The sequence below is a fragment of the Lygodium microphyllum genome, chromosome 12, assembly GCF_053477565.2.
Source record: "Lygodium microphyllum isolate KBCC chromosome 12, Lygodium_microphyllum_v1.1.10, whole genome shotgun sequence".
Lineage (NCBI taxonomy): Eukaryota > Viridiplantae > Streptophyta > Polypodiopsida > Schizaeales > Lygodiaceae > Lygodium > Lygodium microphyllum.
Genome location: NC_141146.1, coordinates 148,293,600 through 148,320,648, shown reverse-complemented (window position 1 = coordinate 148,320,648; position 27,049 = coordinate 148,293,600). Strand labels below are relative to the sequence as shown.

Below are 27,049 nucleotides of genomic sequence, written 5' to 3'. Positions count from 1 at the left end.
GGCGCGATGGCGGCAACAGCACCGTGAAGGGAGGAACCTTTCTTTTAAGTGTTGCTTATACTTTTCTTCATCTTTTGAATGAACAAAAATATCATTAAAGCAAGTACATGTAAACTTCTGATGTGCTTTAAAGATTCTTTCCATAATTCTATTCAAGGTTGCAGGAGCATTGGTGAGACCAAATGGTATCACAATAAACTCATATAAACCAAAAGTTGTCTTGAATTCTGTTTTAAGAATATCTTGAGGAGCAATTCTTATCTAATGGTAGCCACTCTTGAAGTCAATTTGGCTGAATACTTTGGATCCATCCAAATCCATCCAAGCTGTCATCAATTCTTGGAATGGGAAACCTATTTTGAATTATAATTTTGTTGAGGGTCCTGTAGTCCACACATATGTGCCAAGATTCATCTTTCTTCTACACTAAGAAGATTGGAGAGCGAAAATGTGAGAAACTCAATCTTATTAGACCCTTCTCCAAGAGCTCATCCACTTGCTTCATAATCTTCTCTTGTTGTATTGGAATCACATGGTAGGGTGGCCTATTTGCAGGTGAACTCCCAGGAATGAGATTAATGTGATGGTCTTTTGGCCTCTCTAGTGGTAACTCGGTAGGTAAAGTGTCTGCAAAACAATCCTTATACTCCTTTAGGAATCTCATTCGCTCCTCATTTATATCTGAGATGGAATCTTCAATTCCAGACTCTTTGTTAGAATCTTTGACAAAAATAAAGTACGAGAAAATAGACATTTTCATTGCTTTACAAATTTGTATATGGAATAAGATGGAAATAGAGTTTTCTTTCACTCCCACATCAAAAGATACATTTTTACCCTTGAAAGAGAATCTAAACTTATTTTGATTCCAATCAATGGCTAGATCTATTCTTCTATGCCAATGTATTTCTAATACAACATCACAATGACCAAGACCTCCCATGACAAAACTCTCATGATCTACATAATCTCCTATCTCAATTCATAGTTTCCCAAGAATGGGAGTAACTTCAAATCATTCCTTGAAAAGTAGCACTTAACATTTCTTATGTTTCAAATCTCTCCTTTGGTAGATGTAGAGCTTCAACAATCCGAGGATCGATATAATTATATGTAGCCCTTGTATCAAAATGAATGAGAACACGCTGATTAACGATCTTACCTCAAGCCATGAAAAGCTTCCTTTTATCTAACACAGTTTCATCTTGTTGCAAGGATTCCTTAGCTACAACATTCGCTTGAGGTGTCTTTTGGGTTTGGTTTTCCTTCTTTGCCTTATTAGGACATTGACCAACCATATGTTCTTTTCACCACAAGAGAAACGTCATCCTTCTCTTGTATATTCTGCTAACTGTTGAAATGTTAGCTTCTTTTTGGATGGCAAAGATGGTATACCTCTATCCTTATCCTTTGGTTCTTCTTTATCTGCCTTCTTTTGGTCAAACATCTTGGTCTTGTTCCTTTGCGATTCTTCTTTTGAGGCTTTACTAGGCATCCATGGCATATGCAGTCGTTCAGCTTTGAGATCTACATCTTGGCTTGCTTCCAAAGTATTAGGCTTTGTCATCTTGACAACTCGTCGTATTATTGGATGTAATCCATAGATAAACTTCCTCATCTCCATATTGGATGGAACTTCATAAAGAGACGTAAATTTAAGAGAAATAGTTGCAAACTTGTTGATATGTGTTTCAACATTGTCTCCATGGCTTTGCTTCAGCTCATCCTATTCTTGTTGCACATCAGCTTCAAAGGATGAAGGCAAAAACTTCTTGTTGAATATCTTCTTAAACTCTTTCCAAGACTTGGGTTCCTTTCTCTCTTGAACAACTTGGAGTCACCAATTTAAAGCAGCATCCTCTCGATGCATTTTAACCATCCTAATCTTTGATTTTTTTTGTATAATCTTCACCACCAAAAGCAGTGTCAAATTGTCTAATAAAAGACACAGTTTTTTGAGAATCTCTCTTACCATAGAAAACGTCAAACTTAACGCTCTCTCTCCCAGATTGAAGTCTCTTTTAACATCGTTTTTCTTTGCTAAAAGCATCTTTGGAGATTCAGTTACCATGGAAATGGCTAATTCTTCGATATTCTCCTTGCCCTTCTCCATGGAGTTATTCTTGGAACAAGAGAAAGCAGCTTGCATATGATGAGACTTCGAATGATAGGAGATGTACTACCTTTCATAGACTTAGTTGCATCAATGACATTGATACCTTTCATGCTCAGGTAGGTCTTCACACCTGTAATACCATCTGTTTCGAGAGTCTTCTCGGTAAGGAAATCTTCAAAGTCCTTTGCTTCAGCCCGTGCTTTAGGTCTTCTCTCCATCAAAGCTTGAATTTCTGGATCGGCTTCCAACTCCTTATATCTTTGCATCTTCTCATAATTAGAGAAGCATACACATACATAGTGTCGGGAGCCTTCTGGTTGTTCACAAATTCTCATCTTCGCTTCTTGACATACGGTCTAGCGTATTGGAACCAGCTTGTCCTGTAGACTGTATTTTCTTTGTTTCAGCCCACCAACTCAACTCATGCTCCACAATAGAGGCATATATCTTTGCTAGCATATGGCTAATCATAATAGTGTGGTAGTTGTTAGCGACCAATGAATCTCCACTCTTAAAAATCGGAACTATTGTGTGGTTACACCAACTTATTGGAAACCCCTCACATATGGTTCTATTGAAGAGATTTGCAAAGATAGGGGCCAGTGTATAACATGCATGTGCAAAATGCTCTGCCACAAGGTTATAGGTCATGTGCTCTCCCATTCTTCAACCTCCAAATGGCATATCTCACCATCTTTTCCGTAAAGAAACCACACTGTGTTGGCCTAGAGTTTGATGGACAGGGTACCTGCTCTTGTGATGGAACATCATATAGTGCCCTAGCATGTTCATGCCAAACCATAGGTGATGTCAACTGAATTGGGGACTGTCACCCATGAAATTTCCTCCATGCCCTCTTGCTGTCTTTGCTCAAAAAGAGTTGATACATCTCTGACTCTAGTTCATAGTTGCCTTGCTATGTCGTACGAACAGATTCGTACAGTACCGTACGGTGCGTATCCGTACGAATTTATATGTTTTTTTTGTGCCTCTTTAGGCCACATCGCCTACGCGTCCTGCGTCCCGTATCACACGTTTCCTATGCTCCCGCTTTTACTCTGCCTGCCTGCGTGGCACTTTTTGGGGGGTAGGAAGCCTTGAATACCTCATTCCACCCCCTTTTCCAGCCATGCACTCCCCTCCCTAGCCCTCTTTGGATTCCTTCTAGCTGGCACCCCTCTCTTTGACCGTTGATCCCTCTTTGATTGTTTGAATTTTGACCCTTCTCTCATCTACAAAAGGTGCTCCTCTCCTCCATGCTTCCACACCAATTCACCAAGAACTTGTGACTTACCATTCTCATCTTCCTCTCTTGGATCTTGATTCTTGAATGGACTTGTGATTTGTCATTCTCGAATCTCACCTCCCATCCCCTCTTTCCCGCACCCTATTGAAGCATTTGCCATTCTCAAATCTGATCTCCCATCCCCTCTATCCCGCACCCTATCAAAACATCTTCCATTCTCATCTCCCATCCCTTCTCTCTCACTCTTGCTCTTCAACTTTACCCCAACCCTTAGGCCTCTCGAATCTCCCTCTCTTTCAACTTTCAAGACTCAACTTTTAAGTTTCAACAGTCGAGACTCAAGTCTCTCTCTCTCTCTCTCTCTCTCTCTCTCTCTCTCTCTCTCTCGGGCCTCTTTATCCGTCATCCGCACCATGACTCGTGAGAAACACGAGGCCTTCAATTTGCATGCGATCCATGTGGAGAGGGACACAAAGAAGTCCAACTCCCACCATTGGACATGCAAGTATTGCAAGAAGCGCTAAACAAGTGGTGCAACTTGGCTTCTCCAACATCTTTCCAAGATGGGGAGGCAAGTTGCTCCATGCAAGGAGATCCCTCAAAACATTTCGGGGAGGAGATTCTCACCAAAATGAGAGGGGGATCCACAAGAGGATGAGAAAGTGGCTTATCGGCACCAACTCCTATGCCTACTGTAGGGCTTGGGATGCTGAAAAGTGGAAAGTAGAGGTTACAAATGAGAAGTGTTTACTAAAAATGACAAGTGTAGAGACACTTGTTCTTCAAAACGACACATGTTCTATTATAGATGCTACATGTCACTTTTCTAGAGAAAGAAGCTTCTAAACCTTCTACTCTAAAAATCTCTCAAATGGTTGAGAATTTGAGATAGTTGCTGGAGATAAAATTACTCCTTGTGAAATTCTCGAGTCTATGACGCGAATAAAATTTCCATTCGAGCAACTTCCAAAAATAGTAACCTCCTAAATTTTAGGAGTCACCAAATTTAGATTCCGGATGGCTTCATTATATAGGTTCACCGGTTCATGGTTTGTTTCTTTGATTATAAGCATCTCATTTCACGTTGTGAAACTACTCATTATATGTGTTTCTAGTCAATCTAACTATCTGAGTATAACTGTCTTAGTCCTTTTGAGCTTTCTAGTCCATCTAACCACTAGACTAAACTTTTAATTTCTCTTGGGTTTCTTGTCAATGACAACCCAAATATAATTATAGGGCGTTCTGTCCATTGGCCACACCCTTGAATAGAAAAATGAATATTTAATCATATTTTGAAACACTCACGTAATACAAATAGCCTTTCAAAGTACATGAGTATCAAATTAACTTGAATCATTGAGCCAATATGTCTTGGTAGCAATTTATGTATAAAAGGTTGGTTGTAATATGGCTACATACTGGTCATAGAAGGGTATTGACGATGATGAGAAGAGGTATAGAGGAATGCATGCAACAACTGTGATAGGATAGAGACAAGGGTGGAGATGGAATGGTGATGATACTACTACAGATGTAGAGCAGGAGCTCACCTACAATGAGAGGATGGTTGTAGCAGTTGTAATCATGAGCAACCATGTACAGATGAGTTGTCATGAGGACATGTATTTTTGAAACCTCACTTAACATATGGATTAATTTTTAAGCACATGATTAAGTAATCTTGCACATGTGAGGTGCCAGCGAGGTTAAAGTAAATTTAAGAGCCCGGGACCCAAAGAAATCACGGGATGTCAAAGGCAAAAGTTGCTATAAGTTAAGCCGCGCACAAATACTTGGTGGTATCTAGTGCCACTTGATGGCCTAGGTCATCCATTTGGCCATAAGTGTCAGTTGGTGACACTAGAGAAGTTGCATTTAATGATACCTAATGGCAATCTGATGGTCAAAGATAACGCAGAGACACTCAGGCATGGAATTTGCCAAGCCAATTTAATTATTGGCCAGTCAAATTATTTTTCAAGGCACCGAAATAATTATTAGATTAATTTTCAGTATTTAAAAACTGAAAATTAATATTTAATTATGAAAAGTGTTGAAAAAACCATTTGGGAAGGTTGTCACTTATCAAAAATGCCCATGCAAGACTGAAAAACGTCTTAAGAGGCTGGAGAGAGGCATTTTTATAAATTCAACCTGCAAGAGAGAGAGAGAGGACGCTGTTGGTCTCATTTGCAGCCATTAGAGAACCTTCTGAGGCTGCCAAGGGCAGGAGAAGACCAATCAACAGCAGGAGACAGAATCTACAGGTTGTTGAGACAGGGCCACAGCAATAAATGACTAATTTTCTTATTTTCTTTGCATCTACAAGCTGTTGTGATAAGGCAACAATTACATTTGACTGATTTTCAATCATTCTTCACAACAAAACTCTGAATTTTCTCTCTATAGCTTTCCCTCTCATCTCCCAACCATTTTACAGCTTTGCTCCGAAGATCTCAGCATTTGGGGGGACTCGTAGAGGTTGAGAAATTTCAGCTTTCTCTGCTATAGACCCTAATCTACAGCAAAAATTAGAGTTTAGTATCAACCTCGGGAAGTGTGCCAAAAATTGGAAGCTCCAAGACTTGGATTCAACAGGGCTGAAGCTGTTTTTAGCCTATTCAAGAGGAGGGACCAGAAAATAATTGAATTTGGGGCATTTTCCATCTCCATCAAAGAGGGTGAAGGCCAATTGATTGCCCGAATGAAGGGGCAAATCAGATTGAAGACTTGCTGGTCACTTTGGATAGCAAGAGGAGTTTGGATTTCGAAGGGGATCGGGTGAATCCCATTGTAAATCAACTTTGTCTTAAATAAAGCTAAAGAAATACCGAAAGGGGCGCTAATTTTGGGGCCAGTCGGATGTGCATTGTCCAAGATCAATAGGTAAATTTGTATTTTCAGATTTGCATTAATTGTTTTTTGCTGTAATTAAGTTGTAATCAGGGATTTACCACCTATCCATGGAAGGAAGGCTGGTTACATGAGCCAATCAAAACAACATGTACAGTTTGATCCATGTTGCACTAGGATGGCCTTTGGTGCACATAATAAGCAAATACCAAAAGATTTTGATTCCTTCGAGTTCTGTCCTGGCGATGTGCAGTGATGAGCACAATGTCATCACTGGACACATGTGTCTGTCTATGCTGCAAAGCTAATGGGTCATCCTGATCTGGCTCATCAGAGTCCTCCTTCCTAGTCTGGTTATGTAATGAAGAAAAGGAGATGTCACTCCACAAAGGGATTCTCCATCCCAACCACATCTCCACAAGTGTCTCCTTTGATCTCCCAAATTTTCCAATGCTTCTGTGCAGAAGTTGTTGGATGGGGATAGATATATCACTTCACATCATAGTTAACTACCACCGTGATCTTCTGTTAAATGTCATCATCTGAGACTGAGAATGTGAAGGGTTCAGGATTTCCAGTCGCTGTCACCTTAAGGAGGATAACTTCTCTTGAGAACACAGCTAGACCTGAAAAGTATTTGTCCTGTCACTTTCCTCTTCATGAACAAGCTGCATCATCATCTGCCTCTCTAGGCCAAGCACTCTCACTCTGAAATTGTTGAGGAAGATGCAGAAAAGCAAAGCACTACAAACTGATGTGCTTGTTCAAGAGAAGGCTGCCTCATTCTCTCTGCAACAGAAACAGGAGGCCTCTGAATAGTCAATAAGAAATTCAACCTCCAATCTCAAAAAATGGCTATAAACCTGACCTCACTGTCTCTACCCTTCTTGCAACCCCCTGACTTGAAGCCCTGATGATTCTAATTTATGTTTCCTTTCCTTTCCATGTTTGGCAACTGTGTTTTAAGATTCTCTGGTTTTCTTCTATTTTACCAAATCTCAAAGGCTCAACCACGGGGTAGATTTATAAATATTGTAACAAAAACCCATCTCTGTTAGCTCCTACTTGCACTACAAACTAAATAATCATTCTGGATATAAATCCAACAATGTGACTATATTGCAATGTCATTTTACATCCATTTTTACAAGATTGAGAAAAAGCTAACATTTCTTACCTGATCCAGACCATTCACAGCCTTTACAAGCACTGAATAGTAACGTTTCTCTATCATCTGGTTCACTCGCACTTCCTTCTCATCAATATATGCTACCCTCAAAGATGGGTACCTATGAATCCAGTTAAAACATAATATGCCTTGCATTATTCCATGCATCCTCAGGGACAGATTGTGCACTGTGCAGATTTCACTATGCTTACTCAGTCATTAATCTAAGGATATCAATTGCATGTTGATCCCCTTGCAGTTTTTGTGCACCGTAGTTTTGGCAAGAAACCACGTATGTAAACTTTATATCAGCAACTGCTTCATGCCCCTCAAGAGCTGAATATCTGTCTGAGAAGTAAAAAACTGGAAAAAGTAAGCATATTAAACTTTAAAAACTTTAAAATGGGGAAAAGTGAGTTCTTGCTCATTTACTGATGCCCTCATCCAAAGAGTGCATTGTACTATGTAAGACAATCTGAACCACCATCACAACAATAAAGAATATACTCATTGCAAAACTAAATTATTGTTAAGGTTTTTTGCTTTCTTGATACATGATTTTATTGTTAGAATTTGCCCATTCTGTGGGCAGTGCCCAATGTTTTAGTCAATTAGTTTGTAGTGTACACAATAAATTGAAGTTGTGTCACCACATTTTGAGTTAGTTCTAGAGTTAGCTAGCTTTAGTTGAGTTAGGGGTTTGGTCTACCTTAAACCTAAGGGTTGTACTTTCATTTTATCACTTTCAGTTCAAAAAGTACAATCTACTGTTTTCAGCTCACACTGTCTACTCCATTGTCTACTCTCACTCTCTCATTTCTCTCTCCTCCATAGCTAGTTCAGTTTCTAGCGTTTGGTATCAGAAGCATATGTATGTTGGTCCTGTTCAGCCACTGTCAGCTGGTGCTGTTCCACCCGAGGTTGTGTAGCCACCAATTTAGCCCATCAGCCCGTGATGAGAAGGAAGAGAAGCTGCCAATCTCGAATCATCGCCCGCCAATAGATGGTTGCACCACCCAGGCCAGTGTCTCTTCTGCACCTATCTCAGCTCTTGCCACCTGCCCTGCTCCGCCTATGGTGGGCTTCCTGCAGCACCACCTACAGCTGCACACGCCACCAGCCTCCAGTTCTGCCACCGCCACCTGAACTGTAGCACATGCACTCCACCTGAATTGCAGCACACACACTGCAGCCCTGCTCATCGCATGCACCTCGCCCTGCTGTGCCACCACCTGCCTTGGTCTCCAGTGCTGCCTGGCACTGTCCCCAACAGCTGCACATCACACTAGTCTGCCACTGCAGGAATTGAAGCAACCATTGCCTCCTCAGTTGGTCATGTCAGTGCTAATGCCTCCAGCTGCCAACGTTTGCCCCAGATTTAGCTTGTGCCGCCTAAAATTTGAGGATTTTCTCAATCTTTATTCCTGGAGTTTAGGTTGACATCGATTCAAAGAACTTTCTCAATTTATTTGAATTTCCCACTGGAAATTTGGGACACTTGCCACTTTTTAGTCTAGCACGCATCCCAAGGCAAATTCGGACTGCTGAATACGGTCCACACGTATCCCAAGGTGACAATTTATGATATTTTCAAGCTGTAACTATAAATCTCTGCAATTTCTCAAAATTTCTTCAACGAGATTTGGGGCTATTGGGTGGCATGCATCCCAAAGTAGTGCAGTTACTACAATGGCATTATCTTGCTGTTTATGTAACACTGGGGAGAAACATTTCTTCAAAATTGAAAATTTGTAGTGAAATTTGGGGATTTTCAGCATTAAATTGCTGCATTTTATGTTTAGCGTGCATCTCGAGGCATGCAGTAGTACAGAATTGAATTGCTGTAAATTGCAGATTGGGTGCTGTTTTATGCAGAGTAGGGATGTTTTTCAAGAAGATTGAAAGTTTTGATAGTTTTGTACTTGCTTTAGTATCCCGTGTTGGGATTTTGGTACTTGAGTACATTTGACACTTCAACTTGGAAGTGTTTGACTTGTCAATTAGTGCATTAATTTGCATCAATGTCAAATCATGATATTTAGGATCAAAGTAACATTCTTGCCCTCCCTAGCTAGGATTATTTTGGGCATGCTTGCGTGTCTATGTTCCGCTTGCATCTTGGTAAAGTCATCATCAAGGTAGATAGGATCCCCTAGGGGTCCATGTAGCACGGCTTCCTTCCTCATTAAGGCCATCCTCTCCATTTCATCTCAAAACCTAAAGATGAGTGTGCGCTTTTGTGGGTCCTCCCCAACTCTCCAGGCTTTTGTAAAGGGAAGTGCTTCTTCCTCTCTGTATCCGAGGTGTATGCACAAGGTCTTACCATCCTCCTAGGACCTAGGGTGATGAGCCCGCTTTGTTGAATATGCCACTTGCCCGTTTCACAATGTGTACCTCCTTTTGATTGTTTTTTTCCTACTTTTTTATGTGCTTCTTCACTACCTCTACCCACCCTTGTTGCGTTGCCTCAAGCTTAACGTCCACCACTTTTGAGATTTCCTCTTTTATGGTGGAGATTGTGTCCTCTTGGATATCTCCTTCCTCTTGTCCAGTGCTCTTTATGTTTACAATCTCTTCTTTTAGTTGATAAATTTCGGTTAGCATGGTTGCCTTCTCATTCCTGCATTCTTCAACTTCACTTTCAAGTTTTGTGATTCTGTCTAGTAGGCCTCGTTACACTTGATTAATGATGTTGTCTAGGGTTTCTTTCTGTGTTGTTGATGACTCGATGAGTGCTTTCAACACTTTCTCTAGTGTGTCTAGCTTGGCGTCCATGCTTGTCATCTGTTTGTGATGTTGTTGATCTCTATTCTAGGTTTGGATGGTTACATGAAGGGTAGGGCATGATGACTAGGGCCCTCCATGATGGCAATGGATGTGTTGATACAGATAAGGGATAGGGTGGTTGTTGACAATGGGCAAAGAGGCAGATTCAAATGTGGTAGCAAAGGGCAAGGGGTGCAGAACAAAGATGAAGGTGGGCAGAGGGCGTGGGTCAGGTGGGCAGAGAGTCATGTCAAGTGTGGTGGGTCCAACGTGAGACAAGTCAAGTGTAGAGCGGGGGCGGGGTAGGGGGTATAGGGCAAGGGCGGGTTACAGGGTAGGTAGAGAGCAGGTCAAGTGTAGGGCAGGGGCCACATCAAGTAGTATAGGTGGGGGCAAGTCAGGTGTAGGGGAGGGGTGGGGTGACGTCGATCTTGGGCGACCTACTGAGCAGTGTGACTTACATAGCACACTAGCATGGCTTGAATCCTCTACAAACTATACACCAGCACGAGCTACTCGCCAAGAGAGTGGGCCTTGCAGGACAAGTACACAGAGAGGGCCTGTCAAGTGCACGGCGAGGGTAGGGTAGGGGATACAGGGCGAGGCGGGCAGAGAGAGGGTGGAGCAGGTGCATGGTGGGCATAGAGAGAGAGAGAGAGAGAGAGAGAGAGAGAGAGAGAGAGAGAGAGAGAGAGAGTATATTAACGTCTCTAAAAGACCAATGTGGCCTATGAGACCAAAGAAATACATACAACGATAGTGTGTTTCTCATTTGGAACAAGAACAGATATTGAAAAGTGAAATAGGGTCCTATAAAAAGAAAACATGCCAATGATCTAAAATTAAAAGTAGAAAAAGGAAACTCTCCACAATGAGATGTCTATCCTCTAAGAAGATGTATCTCTGCATGGCTGAGATGTCTCGGCATTTGTCTCCTCTGGTGCTCAATGATGGCTCTAATTTGTATGTGGTGTGGATGTCTAGGCCTTCGTCCGGGTGGACATGGGTGCCTAGACCGGCTGAGTCCCACTGCTCTATCCAAAGGGACACCTATAGAAGATGAGGTCCAATGATGATATACTCCTGTAGACTATGTGGCAATAGTAGTGGTATGTGCCATACTCCGTTGTGTAGTAGTGAAAAAGTCAATGACCGATCTCTGTCTATGTGAGCTGAGTTGTGGGGGCCTCCTACTCTGTAGAATAGCTGCTTTGCACCTTTGGAGCTCCAAGAGGAAGAAACCCTCTCGAAACAAACAGTGGTATCTACCTCATATATCATAACATACCGTGAATGGTTACATGTAGTGTTTTTTTGTCTCTGGCTCTTTGTGACATAGTGGGCATATGCATTCCTCTATTTGTATCCCCTTCCATCTGCTTGTCTCAATCCTCATGGTGGGATGAGGTGTGGATTTGACCAACAACTGTGCACAATCCATGAGGCAATTGTATATTTGTATGACTGGGTCCGGTGATGAAACCATCCTCAGATACTTGAAGGAAGTGGGTCTAGTAGTGTGCCATTCTTGTGCCATGGGTGGAGGGGAATCGGGACCCAAGTCTATTCCATATGTAACCTTAGTATGTTTGCTCTAATCACATGGTTCTGATCGGCTTAGGTCAAGTGTAGGGAATGCAAGCTATAGTCAAAGGGGGGGTAGTCTATCAATCTGTAGCCCATGTAAACTCATCCATGTACTCATTTGAGTATACAAACAACATCTGTCACCATCTATTGCTAGCTGTCTAGAAGAGGCTAGGACTACTCGTGGGTATTTATCTTGGGGGAGCTCCCATAGCCTATGTATGAAAGTCATTGCTTGGACCAAGGCCTCAAACACCATGGGTGATGCTCTCAACTTAGCTCTGATAATCTCATGTGAGGTCGAGATCTTTGCTCGTATCATACGTGAGATCATCATGACCAGTGGTCTTTCCATATGCTGCCACTCGTCATAGTATATGGATGGTAGTCAATAGCTGGGACCAAGGCCTCAACCACCATGGGTGATGCTCAAAACTCAGCTTTGATAATCTCATGTGGGGTCCAGCTCTTCGCTTGTATCATACATGAGATCATCATGACCAATGGTCTTTCCATATGCTCCCGCCCATCATAGTATTCCTTCTCTAGTCCATCCCGGTCTCCCAAAGGCTTGTCTCCTTTGTTGAAAGACATGGACCCCAAATAGCTGCCCCATATAGGAGTGTGGTTGTAACCAAGGTGTCAAAAACCCATAGTTTGGTGTGCGGTTTATGAAATGTGAGCGCATTGCCTCTCCAATGTACCTAAGGATGCATATGCTTTTGCCAAACGAGCCTTTGATGTCTCTCTCCAAGAGAACTGTGGTCCCTTCAATGTGACCCCTAAATAAACATACTGCCTGACCATCTCCACCATCGAAAGTAAACTGGTGCTTAGCTCTCATTACCCAAGTAGCTGAAGTATTAAATACCATAACTTTAGTTTTCCCAAGGTGCACCTTAAGGTCTCTATCTCTGCAAAAAGCTAATAATGCATCCAACTCTCTATTTAGACCCGCAGGTGAGTCACATATAAGTAGAATATCGTCTGCATAAAGCAATAATGGTATCAGCACTTAAGCTAGGCTATGGCTCTGGCCCGACCAGTTTTGTTCACGTATTCTGAAATTGCATCTAAGTACAGCCCAAATAGTGTCGGTGAAAGTGGGCATCCTTGTTTCACCCCAATGGTGCTATTGACTGTATCTGAGATGCCCTCAGGCGTCTGTACTCTGCCTATCACTGTCTCATATAAGGCATGGATACTCCACTATATCTCTATGGGCACATCAATGTTTTGCATTCTTCTTATGAATCTAGCATGTGGCACTGTGTTAAAGGCCTTGAGAAAGTCCACAAAACAGCAATAGATTTTTTTCTTGAATGCCTTGCCTTCTTTGATGACTGCACTCAATGTAAAGATATGGTTTAGAGTTGTATATCCCCTCTTGAAGCTACTTTGGCCTTTTGATCTCAGGCCATGCATCTCAACCCATTCACTCAATGCTTGTTCCACAATAGAGACATAATTTTTGGCCAGCATGTGTCCAATCATGATGGTTCGATAGCTACTAAGTAGCACAGGGTCTTCACTCTTAAAGAGTGGCACAATAGTATGGTTTGACCAACTGGTTGGAAATCCCTCACAAACTGCCCTATTAAAGATGTGAGTCGTTGCTAGTGCCCAAATATCACAAGCATACGTGAAGTGTTTTGCTACTAAACCATCATGATCTTGGGCTTTTCCATTTTGTAGTTGTTGGGTATTTGACTTACGCCTCACTTACGCCTACGCTCATATGGGAGTGTTGGTGATCAGTAGGACACTTGGGAACTTTTTACTCTCGGTAGGAGAGGTTTTTTCCCCCAGACTTATAGTCTTATTTTCGTATGTACTTATGTGCTTATGTTACATACTTATGGGCACTTACCGTGTGTCGGGTGTGAACACCCCTTACAACCCTAAGGTTTAAGGGTTGTACTTTATACTTTCATGTTACACTCTTTCAGTCAATTGGATTGGGTGTCGTGCTTCACTCTGTCTCTCTCACTCTCACATTGTCTACTGCACTCAGCTGCATTTCGATCCTATCACCATCCTTACAGTTGGTATCAGAGTAGTCTGCAGTCTGCAGACTGTAGCCCCCACTGTCTGCGGCCCCCGTCAGTTCTGCAGCTCTCGCCAGTAGCTGAAGGCACCATCTGTACCTGCGTACGCCACCTGTCCCAGCAGCACCTCATCCTCGTCAGGCTCGACCTGCAGCTCGTCTACTTACTCCTGTTCATCAGCTCTAGCACCGCCTGCCTCCAACACGCCTACCTCCAGCGCCGCCTGCCTCCAGCACGTCCGCCAATTGCAGGCGTAGTCGCCACCAGGCCTGGGCGCCGCCAAGTTGGGATACACGTGATGCATAGGCCTTGTCTTGCTTTAACTGTTCAGCGGTCCATCATCCCTCACATTCGTTTAGCATCTTCTTCACAAGATGCATGGCTGACTTTGGAGCATATGTTTGCAGGAAAGAATGAGACTTGGATCTCTTTCTTGAAGAAAGACTTAGAGACTTTGAAGATGGATGAGGGTGATTCTATGCAGGATCACTTGAATAAGATTCAGGACTCGAGGGAGTAGCTCATGAATGTAGATGAGTACTTTTCGGATGCACAGTTGATATCCACCACCTTGAATTCCTTACCTCCTTCGTACTTGTCTTTTCATACTGCATTGAACCTCACCATGAGGATTGCCGAGCACCCACTCACTTTTATTCAGCTGGTTAGTTTGCTTCTAGAGGAGGAGCAAACAAGGAAAAATAGTGGTGTGGATGCTATAGTCTCTGAGCAGGCTTTTGTGGCAAGACAGAAAGGCAAAAACAGCAAGGTGAAAAATGCTCCACAGAGTTCTGGCACTTCGGGCACATCACAGAATCAGACACAAGGGGGGACGCAAGCTAAAAAGGGAAAATGTCATTATTGTAAGAAGCCAGGCCACTATATCACTGAGTGCAAGAAGCGCATTGCCAAAGAGAAGAAGGAGTCAGGAATGTCTGTTTCTACTACTTCTTCCATTGCTAGTGAGTCCGCGTCCTTTGTTGTGGACAGGGACTATTGTTTTTACACTTGCAGTTATGACATCTCTTGGGTCGATAGAGCACTTAGCTCTACAGAGGATGCTGACACTTGGTTCTTTGACAGTGGTGCTTCTAGACATATTACATCTCGCAAAGATCTGTTTGCTTCAGTTAGTGCACCTCCCGTTGGGAAATCTGTACAGTGTGCCAATAATGCATCATACCCTGTTCGTGGTATTGGGGAGATTCAGCTCACAGCCATTGATGGCTCTATTCTCCGCCTGCAGGATGCTTTGTTTCTGCCTGGAATCAAGAAGAATTTGCTTTCTATTTCTTCTTTGGCACGTTGTGGTTTGCAGGTCACATTTGATGATGACCGTTGCATGGTTAGAGATAAAGAACGCATGACTTGGTCTTGACAGGATCTTTGTGTCATGGTTTATATGAGCTGGATGCTCTTTCAGTAGATCAGTCGGCATACTTGACATCCACTCTTACTCCTGCTATGATACAGGTGGAGTTATAGCATGCTCGTTTGGGGCATGTAAACTTTGGCAGCTTGATGCTTTGCAGCGTACTCAGATGCTGGATGGCTTACCTCTCTTGGAGAGACCTCCTGAGTACTTATGCGAGGGATGCATTTTGGGAAAAATGCATCGTTTCTCATTTCCCCGTGATGTTGCTTTCATAGCAACAACCAGATTGCAGTTGGTGCATTCAAATGTTTGTGGACCTATGTAAACAATGTCATTGGGCGGTTGTTACTATTTTGTGACATTCATTGATGACTTTATACGTTTTTGTTGGGTCTACTGTTTGAAAAAGAAGTCAGAAGTGTATGATGCATTTTTGGCTTTCAGTGCACTTGTTGAAAATCAATCTGGATGCAAAATTAAGACTCTCCGTTCGGACCAAGGGGGAGAATACATGTCCTCTATGCTGAATTCTTTTTTGAAGTAGAAAGGCATAGTCCATCGAACACTACTACCTATACTCCACAGCAGAATGGGGTAGCAGAGAGGAAGAATCGGTCACTCATGGAGATGGCCAGATGTATGCTGAAAGCAAAGAGCTTGCCTCATAGTTTTTGGATGGAAGCAGTCATGTGTGCTTGCCATATTTTGAACAGATGCCCTACCAAAGCCTTGAAGACCATCACACCTTTTGAGGCTTGGAACAGTCGTAAACCTTCTGTTGGCCACTTCCGTACCTTTGGGTGTCTTGCCTATGCCCATATTCCACAGGTACTTAGAAAAAAGTTGGACAACAAGGCTGTTAAGTGCATTTTTATGGGATATAGCAATGAGAGCAAAGGCTACAGACTCTATGATCCCGTTACAAAGAAGGTTTTTGTCAGCAGGGATGTTGTTTTTGATGAAAAATCAGAATTATCCTTGGCTAGTTTGGACACATATCAGGCTCCTTGTGATGTTTTTGAAGGGCTGCTGCCCATTACTTTTGGTGATTCAGCTGGAGCTTCAGAAAATGAACCTAATGTTCAGCCAGCTGCTCCTATGGAAAGTGCAGAAATTCAGCCATTGGCTGATCGGAATATTCAGCATAATGCTGAAACTGAAATTCAGCAAGAGCTTGCACACAGTCAGGAAGCTAGACAGTTACCTAGATGGCATTTGCAGACTATGCAAGATAGTCCTTTGGATGCACCCATGGCTGGTCGTACTAGAAGGCAAACTCGTTTGCATGATTCAACACATACCATGGAGTTTGTTATGGTAGCAAGTGCTTTTAATAATGAAGAGCCTGAATGTTTTGAGGATGCACAACACAGTGTGCATTGGATGGCAGCAATGCAAGCTGAATTAGATTCTATTACTAAGAATCAAACTTGGGATTTGGTGTCCTTGCCATTTGGGAAGAAAGCCATTGGAACGAAATGGGTCTACAAACTGAAAAGGAAAGCAAATGGATCCATTGATAAATACAAGGCACCGCTTGTAGCTAAAGGCTACGCACAGAAAAAGGGCATTGACTATGAGGAGACATTTGCTCCTACTTCCCGTATGACGACCATCAGGTCTATGATTGCTTTGGCTGCACATTATGGTTGGACAGTGCATTAGCTAGATATCAAAACTGCATTTTTACATGGGGAACTTCAGGAGGAAGTTTATGTACAGCAGCCCATTGGTTTTGCAGTTGAAGGCTCAGAACATTTGGTATGCATGCTAAAAGGCACTATATGGTTTGAGACAAGCTCCTAGAGCTTGGTATGCAAAAATAGATGCTTTCTTGCTTGGTCAGGGGTTTCTAAACAGCTCATCTGAGTCTACCCTTTACGTATGTAAAGAAGGGGGATCTATGTTGATTATATGTCTTTATGTTGATGACCTTTTGCTCACTGGAACACATGCTGATCAGATTTCAGCATTCAAACAAAATTTGCAGCAAACTTTTGACATGTCTGACTTGGGAGTTTTGCATTACTACTTGGGCATCCAGTTCATACATGATGCTCGAGGTATTGGGCTATCACAGTCAAGGTATATTGGGCAGCTTCTTGAGAAGTTTGGCTTACAGGATTGCAAGCCAGTTTGTACCCCCATGGAACCTGGACTGAAACTGTCATTACATGATGACAGTGATTTGTTTGATATACATACATATGCTCCTGCAGTTGGATGTCTTATCTACCTATGCAGCACTAGGCCGGACATACAGTTTGCAGTTTCAACTTTGAGCAGGTATATGCATCAGCCACGTATGTCACATTGGCAAGCTGTCAAGCGTGTTTTTCGTTACTTGCAGGATACTCCATCTCTTGGGTTGCTTTATGCCAAGGGGGAACCACTGCAATTACATGCTTACAGTGATTCTGATTGGGTTGGTGATTATGATACACGTCACTCCACTAGTGGCAATTGTTTCTTTCTTGGCTCTTCTTGCATTTCTTGGCTTAGCAAGAAGCAATCCACTGTTGCCACATCGTCATGTGAAGCTGAATACAAGGCAGCTTTCACTACCACAGTTGAATGCGTATGCCTTAGACGCTTGCTAGCTGATCTGGATGTATCTGTTGCGGAGCCTACTCATTTGTTCACTGACAGTCAGAGTGCCATTGCAGTGGCACGGAACCCAGTGTTTCATGCCCGCACGAAACACATTGAGATCCATTATCACTTTGTCAGAGAGAGGCTACATGCAGGTGATATCAGCCTTGTCTATTGTCCTACCACCAGTAATGTGGCAGACATCTTTACCAAAGCTCTTCCTCGTGACAAATTTGAAGCATTTCGCGATGCTTTAAATTTGATATCCTTTGGTGGCGGATAATCCTTGTACTCTTGATCACTCTTCACTCCAGGGGGGTTTGTTGGGTATTTGACTCACGCCTCACTTACGCCTATGCTCATATGGGAGTATCGGTGATCAGTAGGACACTGGGGCACTTTTTACTCTCGGTAGGAGAGGTTTTTTCCCCCAGACTTATAGTCTTATTTTCATATGTACTTACATGCTTATGTTACACACTTATGGGCACTTACCGTGTGTCGGGTGTGAACACCCCTTACAACCCTAAGGTTTAAGGGTTGTACTTTGTACTTTCATGTTACACTCTTTCAATCAATTGGATTGGGTGTCGTGCTTCACTCTGTCTCTCTCACTCTCACACTGTCTACTGCACTCTCAGCTGCATTTCGATCCTATCACCATCCTTACAGTAGTTTCCATATAACATTCTTTACTTCTACTTCTGTGAAAGCATATTCATGCCAATCATCCAGTCTAGTAATCTGTATATGTGGATGGCTCTCATGCATCCTTTTCTATGCTCTCTTGCTGTCGTGTCCCAAGAACATGGAATACATTTTTGTTTCTAGTTTGCTCAGGTACTCTCGCTTCTTTTTGCGTACCAATTGTTTGAAGAGTGTCCAAGTATGCTTGTGTGTACATATGCCAAGTGCCACCTCTAGCTGAAAACATGCTTGTGTCTCTCTGCACTCATCATCATACTAGCCATTCTGTGGGACATTATCTCGTGGAGGCTTATCTGATGGTGTAGTGTGTGGGAAAGCATAGGCAGCTGAAGTATGTACTATCTCGGCCAGCTATCCTGTAAACTCATCCAAAGAGGCATGTGTGTCTAGCTCCCTCAATGCATCTCGCACAGTAGTGCTGTAAACGTGTAAGGTCCCTTTCACAAAATCATAGTGTGGCAACTTTGGTATTGTGGTTGTGCTCATGTATATGCCCATATTGTATTGTGAAAGCTAGAATAGCATGGTCTATTGCTAATCCAATCGGTCTATCTGAGATTTCAAAGCTTTTTATGTCAGGCAGCAAGTTGAGTGATCCAATCAAGTAGTCCATTGTGCTTGACCCTTTCTTGTTGTTCCAGCATGTGAAACCATTCGATCTTGGCCATTGTGATAGCCCATTAAGAATGGCCACTTCCCAATACTAGTAGGTGTGCTCCATATTATGTTATCTCTCTATCTTGGGTTGATCTGACTAATCCCACTTCATTGAAAGCAATATCTCTAAACATCTCATTGCTAGCGTCAAACAAAGCAGATTGGTTGCTTCTTGTGCGTGCATTAAAGTCTCTTGCTAGCAAAATATCCCCAATGCTCATAAATCTCATTATATCCTCATATAGTGGTGTATACACGCATGCCTCTATAGGAGCAAACTTAGAGTATGCAGGGGAAAAGTAGCATATGGAAATGTATATGTCTTGAGTTCTATTTGTACGTAACCAAAACCACATGTATCTTGTCTCTGCAACTCTATATACCACTTGGACTCTATGTCGCAGCTCTTCTCTAAATAGAAATGCCACACCTCCTAATACCATCGTCCCTCCAAGCCTCCTAGGCTAAGGGCAATAAGTACTTTCCCATCTATATCCGTATACATCAGGTAGACAGTTGTCTTTACACTAGTGTGTCTCAACATATATAGCAATGTCTATCCCTTTGAAAGTATTCTCAAAATAACTTACATCTGTCTTAAGGGATCCATTGCAATTACATAGTGTGAAATTAAGGGTCTCATAGGCCGTGCACTGTCATGTTGTCCTCTCTGTGATGATGGCTCTTCCATCTTTGTAGACAAGCCATTTACCTGCTTTTCATGCCTCTAGAATGTGTGGCATACTTTCCCTCTTGTTGGCTATCTAGGCGGGATAAGGTCTTTATCTAGGTAGATCTTTTCTCCTTTGAGAGCAATCCTCTTGGAGAGAAAGGCTCTCTTCCTTTCCAAGTCTCCAAGCCCCATTATGGATACATCTGTAGCCCCAATTTTGGTGGCAAGAGCTGTAGCATCTTCAACTGGGGAGCTTTTCTCATCAAGTCCAATCACTCTTACGTGAATTGTGCGTGCCCATCTACTTGCCTCTTCTTCTAGGGTGGCATTCATAACTTCTAGTTTGTTGCCATGCATTCCTTTGTTCTTTTTGGCACATCTATCTATTCTGCACTTTCTTTGATAGCATTTTCAATATTCTCCATTTTCTTTCGGGTTCCTTCCACCAAACTTGCATAGGTATGCATATCCTTTTTCAAAACATCCATTTTTTTTTGCAACTCCGGTGTGATTTGTGATGCCTTTTGTGCATCCAATTTCTTTTTGCATTCCTCTAGTTCTTCTTTTAGTTAGAGATCATTGAGTCTTTCTTTGCCATGTGTGCATCCAATGTTTGTTGTATCTCTTTTTTTAGTTCCTCCATCATTTCAGCTCGAACCGACTCTTGTATATTACTTTCCATTTCCTTCCTCATGATATGCATTTCAGCACGAAGCATGGTCAACTTCTCCTCATATAGTGTTTCATTGATTTTACGGAATGTCTTCCCATATCTACGTGACCCTAGAGAGACATTCCAATCTTGGGCTTTATGCTCGTAGGTTTTGTAACTTGGGTTCTTTGGCGGTGTATGAAACATTGTTTCCATGGTCTGTTTTATGATTCCTTCATTGTCAGTTTCTTCCGTCATGATTATAGCATATGATGTAGCATAAACTGTTTACAGTGTGACTAAAGCAGTAAACCAGTAACATAAACTGGTAGTGTATCATAAAATGTCAATGTGACTGCACCATAAAATATGACTGTAGCATAAAGCTGTCAGTGCAGCATAAAACTGTCAATCTCACCTAAACTGTCACTGTAGCATAAAATATCAATGTGTCTGCAATATAAAATGTGGCTGTAGCATAAACTGTCACTGTGACATAAGCAATCACTGCAGCATTCAGAGTATCATGGCAGTATTCTTGCCTTTCACACTGCAGACATTCCCATCAGTCACTGCAGGTACATCCCATCAGACAAACTATCCCATCAGTCACTAGAGACAAAAGCGTAAGGTCTGCTAGTCTCCATTTCAAGAACATCATTACTGTGGCGTTACTCCAGCAGAGCTTACTGTTGTAGAGCATTACGAGTGCATAACAGCATTACTGTCACAGAGCATCACAGTATTACACCATCACAAGAGCACTACAGCATTACACACCACTATTCACTGCATTACGAGAGCATTGATAGCATTATGAGAGAGAGCATCACGCCACTGTTCACTGTTCAGAGCAGCCTTGGGGGCCACTACCTCAATACAAAAGCCCTGTGTGCCTACTACCTTGTTCTTGCAAAGTGCAGGGGCCAGGCGACTAGGAGGAGGGGGCGAGAGAAAGACAGAAAGACAGCCATTCTGATCTGCACCCAAACCTGACCTGCATAGTTAGGGTTGTGCCCTACCTATACACCATCTACACTCCTTTTGGACAGGCCACAGCTGAGGTAGGTAGGCAGTGACCAGGTGTACAACAGTCAAGAGAGCGTCTAGCAGCATGCTCAGGGCTGAAACTGCAAACAGAATATATGGCCTTGTGTTGCATAAATAAATGAGGCATCCAACTGCTGGAGCATATGTTTGAATGTCAACCAGATCACTGTCATCATGCAAAGACAGCTTGAGTCTAGTCTCCATTGGTATGCTAACTGGCTTGCAATCCTGGAAGCCAAATCTCTCAAGGAGTTTATCAATATATCTAGACTGTGACAATCCAATGCCTCTAGCATCATGAATAAATTGAATGCCCAAATAGTAATGCAAAGGCCTGAAATCCGACATTTTGAAAGTTTGCTGCAAATTTTTCTTGAATGCTGAAATCTGATCAGCATGTCCCAAGGAGTAGAAGATCATCCACATAAAGACAAATGACCGGCAAAGATCCCCCTCTCCTTGCATACATAAAGAGTAGACTCTGATGGGCTGTTAATAAGCCCTTGGCTGAGTAAAAAGGCATCAACTTTTGCACACCAAGCTCGTGGAGCTTGCTTCAAACCATACAAAGCCTTTTTCAGCTTGCATACCAAGTGTTCAGATCCTTCAACTGCAAAACCCATGGGCTGCTGAACATACACTTCTTCCTGAAGTTCCCCATGTAAAAATACAAATTTAATGTCAAGCTTGTGCACAATCCGACTATAATGGGCAGCCAAAGCAACCATACTGTGAGATGGAGAAAGGATCAAAGCTCAACACAGAAAGTAGTTGACAGTATGAGAGTGAAGCACGACACCCAATACAATAGATTGAAAGAGTGTGTCATGAAAGTACAAGGTACAACCCTTAAACCTTAGGGTTGTAGGGGGTGTTCACACCCAAACACGATAAGTGCCTGTACTTGTGTGACATAAGCACATACGAAATAAGACCATAAGTTTGAGGGGAAAAAACCTCTCCTACCGAGAGTAAAAAGTGTCCCAGTGTCCTACTGATCATCGACACTCCTATGTGAACGTAGGCGTAAGTGACACGTAAGTAAGATACCCAATAAACCCCCCTGGAGTGAAGAGTGATCAAGAGTACAAGGATCATCCCCGCCACCAAAGGGGATCAAATTTAAAGCATTGAGAAATGCTTCAAATTTGTCACGAGGAAGAGCTTTGGTGAAGATGTTTGCCACATTAGTGGTGGTAGGGCAATAGACAAGGCTGATATCACCTACATGTAGCCTCTCTTTGGAAAAGTGATAATGTATCTCAATATGTTTCGTGCGGGCATGAAACACTGGATTCCGTGACACTGCAATGGTACTCTGTCTGTCAGTGAATAAAGGAGTAGGCTCTGTAATAGATATATCTAGATCAGCTATAGCAAGCGTCTAATCCACATGCATTCAACTATGGTAGTGAAAGTTGCCTCATATTCAACTTCTCATGATGATGTGGCAACAGTGGACTGTTTCTTGCTAAGCCAAGATATACAAGACGAGCCAAGAAAGAAACAATTGGCACTAGTGGAGTGATGTGAGTCATAATCACCAGCCCAATCAAAATCACTGTAAGCATGTAACTGCAATGGTCCCCCTTTGGCATAAAGCAATCCAAGAGATCTAGTACCCTACAAGTAATGGAAGATATGCTTAACAGCTTGCCAATGTGACATGCATGGCTGATACATATATCTGCTCAGGGCTGAAACTACAAACTGTATGTCCGGTCTAGTGTTGCATAGGTAAATAAGGCATCCAACTGTTAGAGCATATATGTGTATATCAAACAAATCACTATCATCATGTAATGACACCTTTAGTCCGGGTTCCATTGGTGTACAGACTGGCTTGTAATCCTGTAAGCCAAACTTCCCAAGAAGTTCACCAATGTATCTTGATTGTGATAACCCAATACCTCTAGCATCATGTATGAACTGAATGCCCAAGTAATAATGAAAGACCCCAAATCTGACATGTCAAAAGATTGCTGCAAAATTTCTTTAAATGCTGAAATCTAAACAGCATGTGTCCTTGTAAGCAAGAGATCATCAACATATAGACAAATGATCAGCATGGATCCCCCCTCTTTACATACGTAAAGGGTAGACTCAGATGAGCTGTTTATAAACCCTTGGCTAAGCAAGAAAGCATCTATCTTTGCATACCAAGCTCTAGGAGCTTGTTTTAAACCATATAAAGCTTTTTTCAGCTTGCAAACCAAGTGTTCTGATCCTTCAACTGCAAAACCAGGCTGCTGTACATATACTTCCTCATGAACTTCTCCATGTAAGAATGCACTTTTAATATCCAACTGATGCACAATCCATCCATAATGGGCAGCCAAAGCAGCCATAGACCTGATGGTCGTCATGCGGAAAGTAGGAGCAAATGTCTCCTAATAGTCTATGCCTTTCTTTTGTGCATAACCTTTAGCTATCTGCATTTCGTTTAAGCTTGTAGACCCATTTTGTTCCGATGGCTTTCTTCCCAAATGGCAAAGACACTAAATCCCATGTTTGATTCTTAGTGATAGAATCCAATTCAGCTTGCATTGCTGCCATCCAATGCACACTCTGTTGTGCATCCTCAAAACATTCAGGCTCCTCATCATCAAGAGTGCTTGCTGCCATAACAAACTCCATAGTATGTGCACTATCAAGCATACGAGCTTGCCTTCTAGTGTAACCAACCATCGGTGCATCTAGATGACTATCTTTCATAGTCTGTAAATACCATCTAGGAATTTGTCTTGCATCCTGACTGTGCACAAGCTCTTGCTGAATTTCAGTTTCAGCACTTTGCTGAATATTCAAAACAGCCAATGGCTGATTTTCTGCATTTTCCAATGGAGCAGCTGGCTGAACATTGAGTTCACTTGCTGAAACTCCAACTGAATCACCAAATGTAATGGGCAGCAGCCCTTCAGATACATCATGGGCAGCCTGATATGTGTCTAAACCAGCTAGGGAAAATTCTGATTTTTCATCAAATAATACATCCCTACTAACAAATACCTTTTTAGAGACAGGATCATAGAGTCTGTAGCCTTTGCTTTCACTACTATATCCCACAAAAATGCATTTGACAGCCTTGTTATCCAACTTTTTTTTTGAGTACCTATGGAATGTGTGCATATGCAAGCAGCCAAAGGTACAAAAGTACCCAACAAAAGGTTTCCGGCTGTTCCAAGCCTCAAAAGGTGTAACATTGTTTAATGCTTCGGTGGGGCATCTGTTCAAAACATAGCAAGCACACATGACAACTTCCATCCAAAAACTGTGTGTGGCAAGCTCTTTGCTTTCAGCATACATCTAGCCATCTCCATGAGTGACCGATTCTTCCTCTCTACAACCCCATTCTGCTATGGAGTATAAGAAGTAGTATACTGATGGACAATGCCCTTGTGCTTTAAAAAAGAATTCAATATAGAGAACATATATTCCCCCCCTCGATCCGAACGAAGAGTCTTTATTTTACAACTAGATTGGTTCTCAACAAGCGCAACAAAAGCCAAGAATGCATCATACACTTCTAACTTTGTGACCAAAGAGTAGACCTAGGAAAATCGAGTAAAGTCATCAATAGAAGTCACAAAATAGTAATATCCTCCCAATGACTTTGTCTGCATAGGCCCACATACATGTGAATGCACTAATTGCAACCATACTGTTAATCTAAAAGCAACATCATAGGGAAACGAACAACGATGCATTTTCCCCGAAATACATTCTATGTACAAGTGCTCCAGAGGTCTCTCCAGTAGAGGTAATCCATCTAGCATCTATGTACGCTGTAAGAGCATCAAGCTGCCAAAGTTCACATGCCCCATCTTAGCATGCCATAACTATGTCTGTATCATAGCAAGAGTAAGAGTAGATGTCAAGTACGCTGACTGATCAACTGAAAGAGCCTCCAACTCATATAACCCATGACATAAAGTGCCTGTCAAGACCAAAGTCGTGTGTTCTTTGTCTCTCAATGTGACCTGCAATCCACAACATGCCAAAGAAAAAATAGAGAGTAGATTATTCTTTATGCCTGGCACAAACAAAGCATCCTGTAGGAGGAGAATAGAGCCATCAATGGCTATGAGCACAAAATATGCCTAGAAGCACCACTGTCAAAAAACCAAGTGCCTGCATCCTTAATAGAGCTAAATGCTCGATCAGCCCAAAAAGTGTCATAACTGCAAGTGCAAAAGCAATAATCCTTGTCTACAACAAAGGACGCGGACTCAGTAGCAATGGAAGGAGCATCAAACAAAGACATTCCTGACTCCTCCTCCTTCGCAATTCGCTTTCTGCACTCAGTGATGTAGTGGCCTGGCTTCTTGCAATAATGGCATTTGCCCTTTTTGGCTTGCGTGCCCCCTTGTTTTTTACTTGCCTGTGATGTGCCAGAAGTCCCAAAGCTCTGCGGAGCATTCTTTACTTGGCTGCCTTTGCCCTTCTGTCTAGCCATAAAAGCCTACTCAACGGTTATGGCATCCACACCACTATTTCTTCTTGTTTGCTCCTCCTCTGGAAGCAAACTGACTAACTGAAGAAAAGTGATCAGCTATGCGGCAATCCTCATGGTGAGGTTTAAGGCTGTATGAAAAGCCAAGTATGAAGGAGGTAATGAGTTCAATGTAGTAGATATCATTTGTGCATTCGAACAGTACTCATCAACATTCATGAGTTGCTCACGCAAGTCCTGAATTTTGTTCAAGTGGTCCTGAATAGAATCACCCTCATACATTTTCAATGTCTCTAGCTCTTTCTTTAAGAAAGAGATGCAAGTCTCATTCTTTCCTGCAAACATTTGCTCCAAAGTTAGCCAAACTTCTCGTGAAGAAGCTACTGAACGAATATGGGGGATGATGGACCGCTGAACTGCCAATGCAATCAGCGACAAAGCTTGTGCATCCCGTGTATCCCATGCTTTTTGAATTGCTGATTTTGGGGAAGTGGCTAAAGTGGAGCAGGCTGAGGTGCCCGTTGTGCACATCCTCCTGGAGGAAGAGTAGCTAGAGCCACAACTCAAGGTCTAGCTTCTTCTCCACTGACATAATCCCAAATAATTTTTGCCACAAGTACATTCTTCAACATGAAGGACCAAAGTGAGTAGTTGTTTCCATCCAATCTGTCCTCCTTGGTTACATAGGTAAAGATATCTCCTCCCTGATTTGCCATGATAAGCAATTACCAAAAGAAGCAAAAGAGCAATGTCCAAGCGGGACCAAACTGGAAATCTCAAAATTTCCAGAAATTACAGCAGATAACTTGCTGCAATTAGGTGCACTCTCTCAAAACTGTCTTTAATGCACGCTGTCCAAGATGCATTCAGTGTTCAGTAACACTGTATCAGCAAAAACCCCAAAATCTCTTGCCCCAAATTTGTCCAAAAGAGTCTATCAGTGACTGAGACTGCAATACATGTGCCAATGTCCTCAAAAAACACAAAAGCCCCAAAATTTCTGATAATTTTGCCCAGAAATTTGCATCCACCGTGTCCGGGACACATACCCACAGTTCTGTGTCTGCTTGGGTAGAAATCCCCTCTTCCAGAAATTAATTCT

At 42.3% G+C, this 27,049-nt stretch overlaps 1 protein-coding gene across 3 annotated transcripts in view; it reads right to left on the bottom strand.

Moving 5' to 3' along the window:
* The window catches only part of LOC148028426 (callose synthase 5-like), a 275,331-nt gene that overhangs the window by 33,622 nt on the left and 214,660 nt on the right, over positions 1–27,049 (bottom strand). For all 3 annotated transcript variants that reach the window (XM_087690228.1, XM_087690230.1, XM_087690229.1), the window contains 2 exons: positions 7,599–7,734; positions 7,396–7,507 (listed from right to left, as the gene is read on the bottom strand). In XM_087690228.1, the coding sequence (XP_087546354.1) occupies positions 7,396–7,507; positions 7,599–7,734 (248 nt within the window). The remainder of the gene's footprint in view (positions 1–7,395; positions 7,508–7,598; positions 7,735–27,049) is intronic.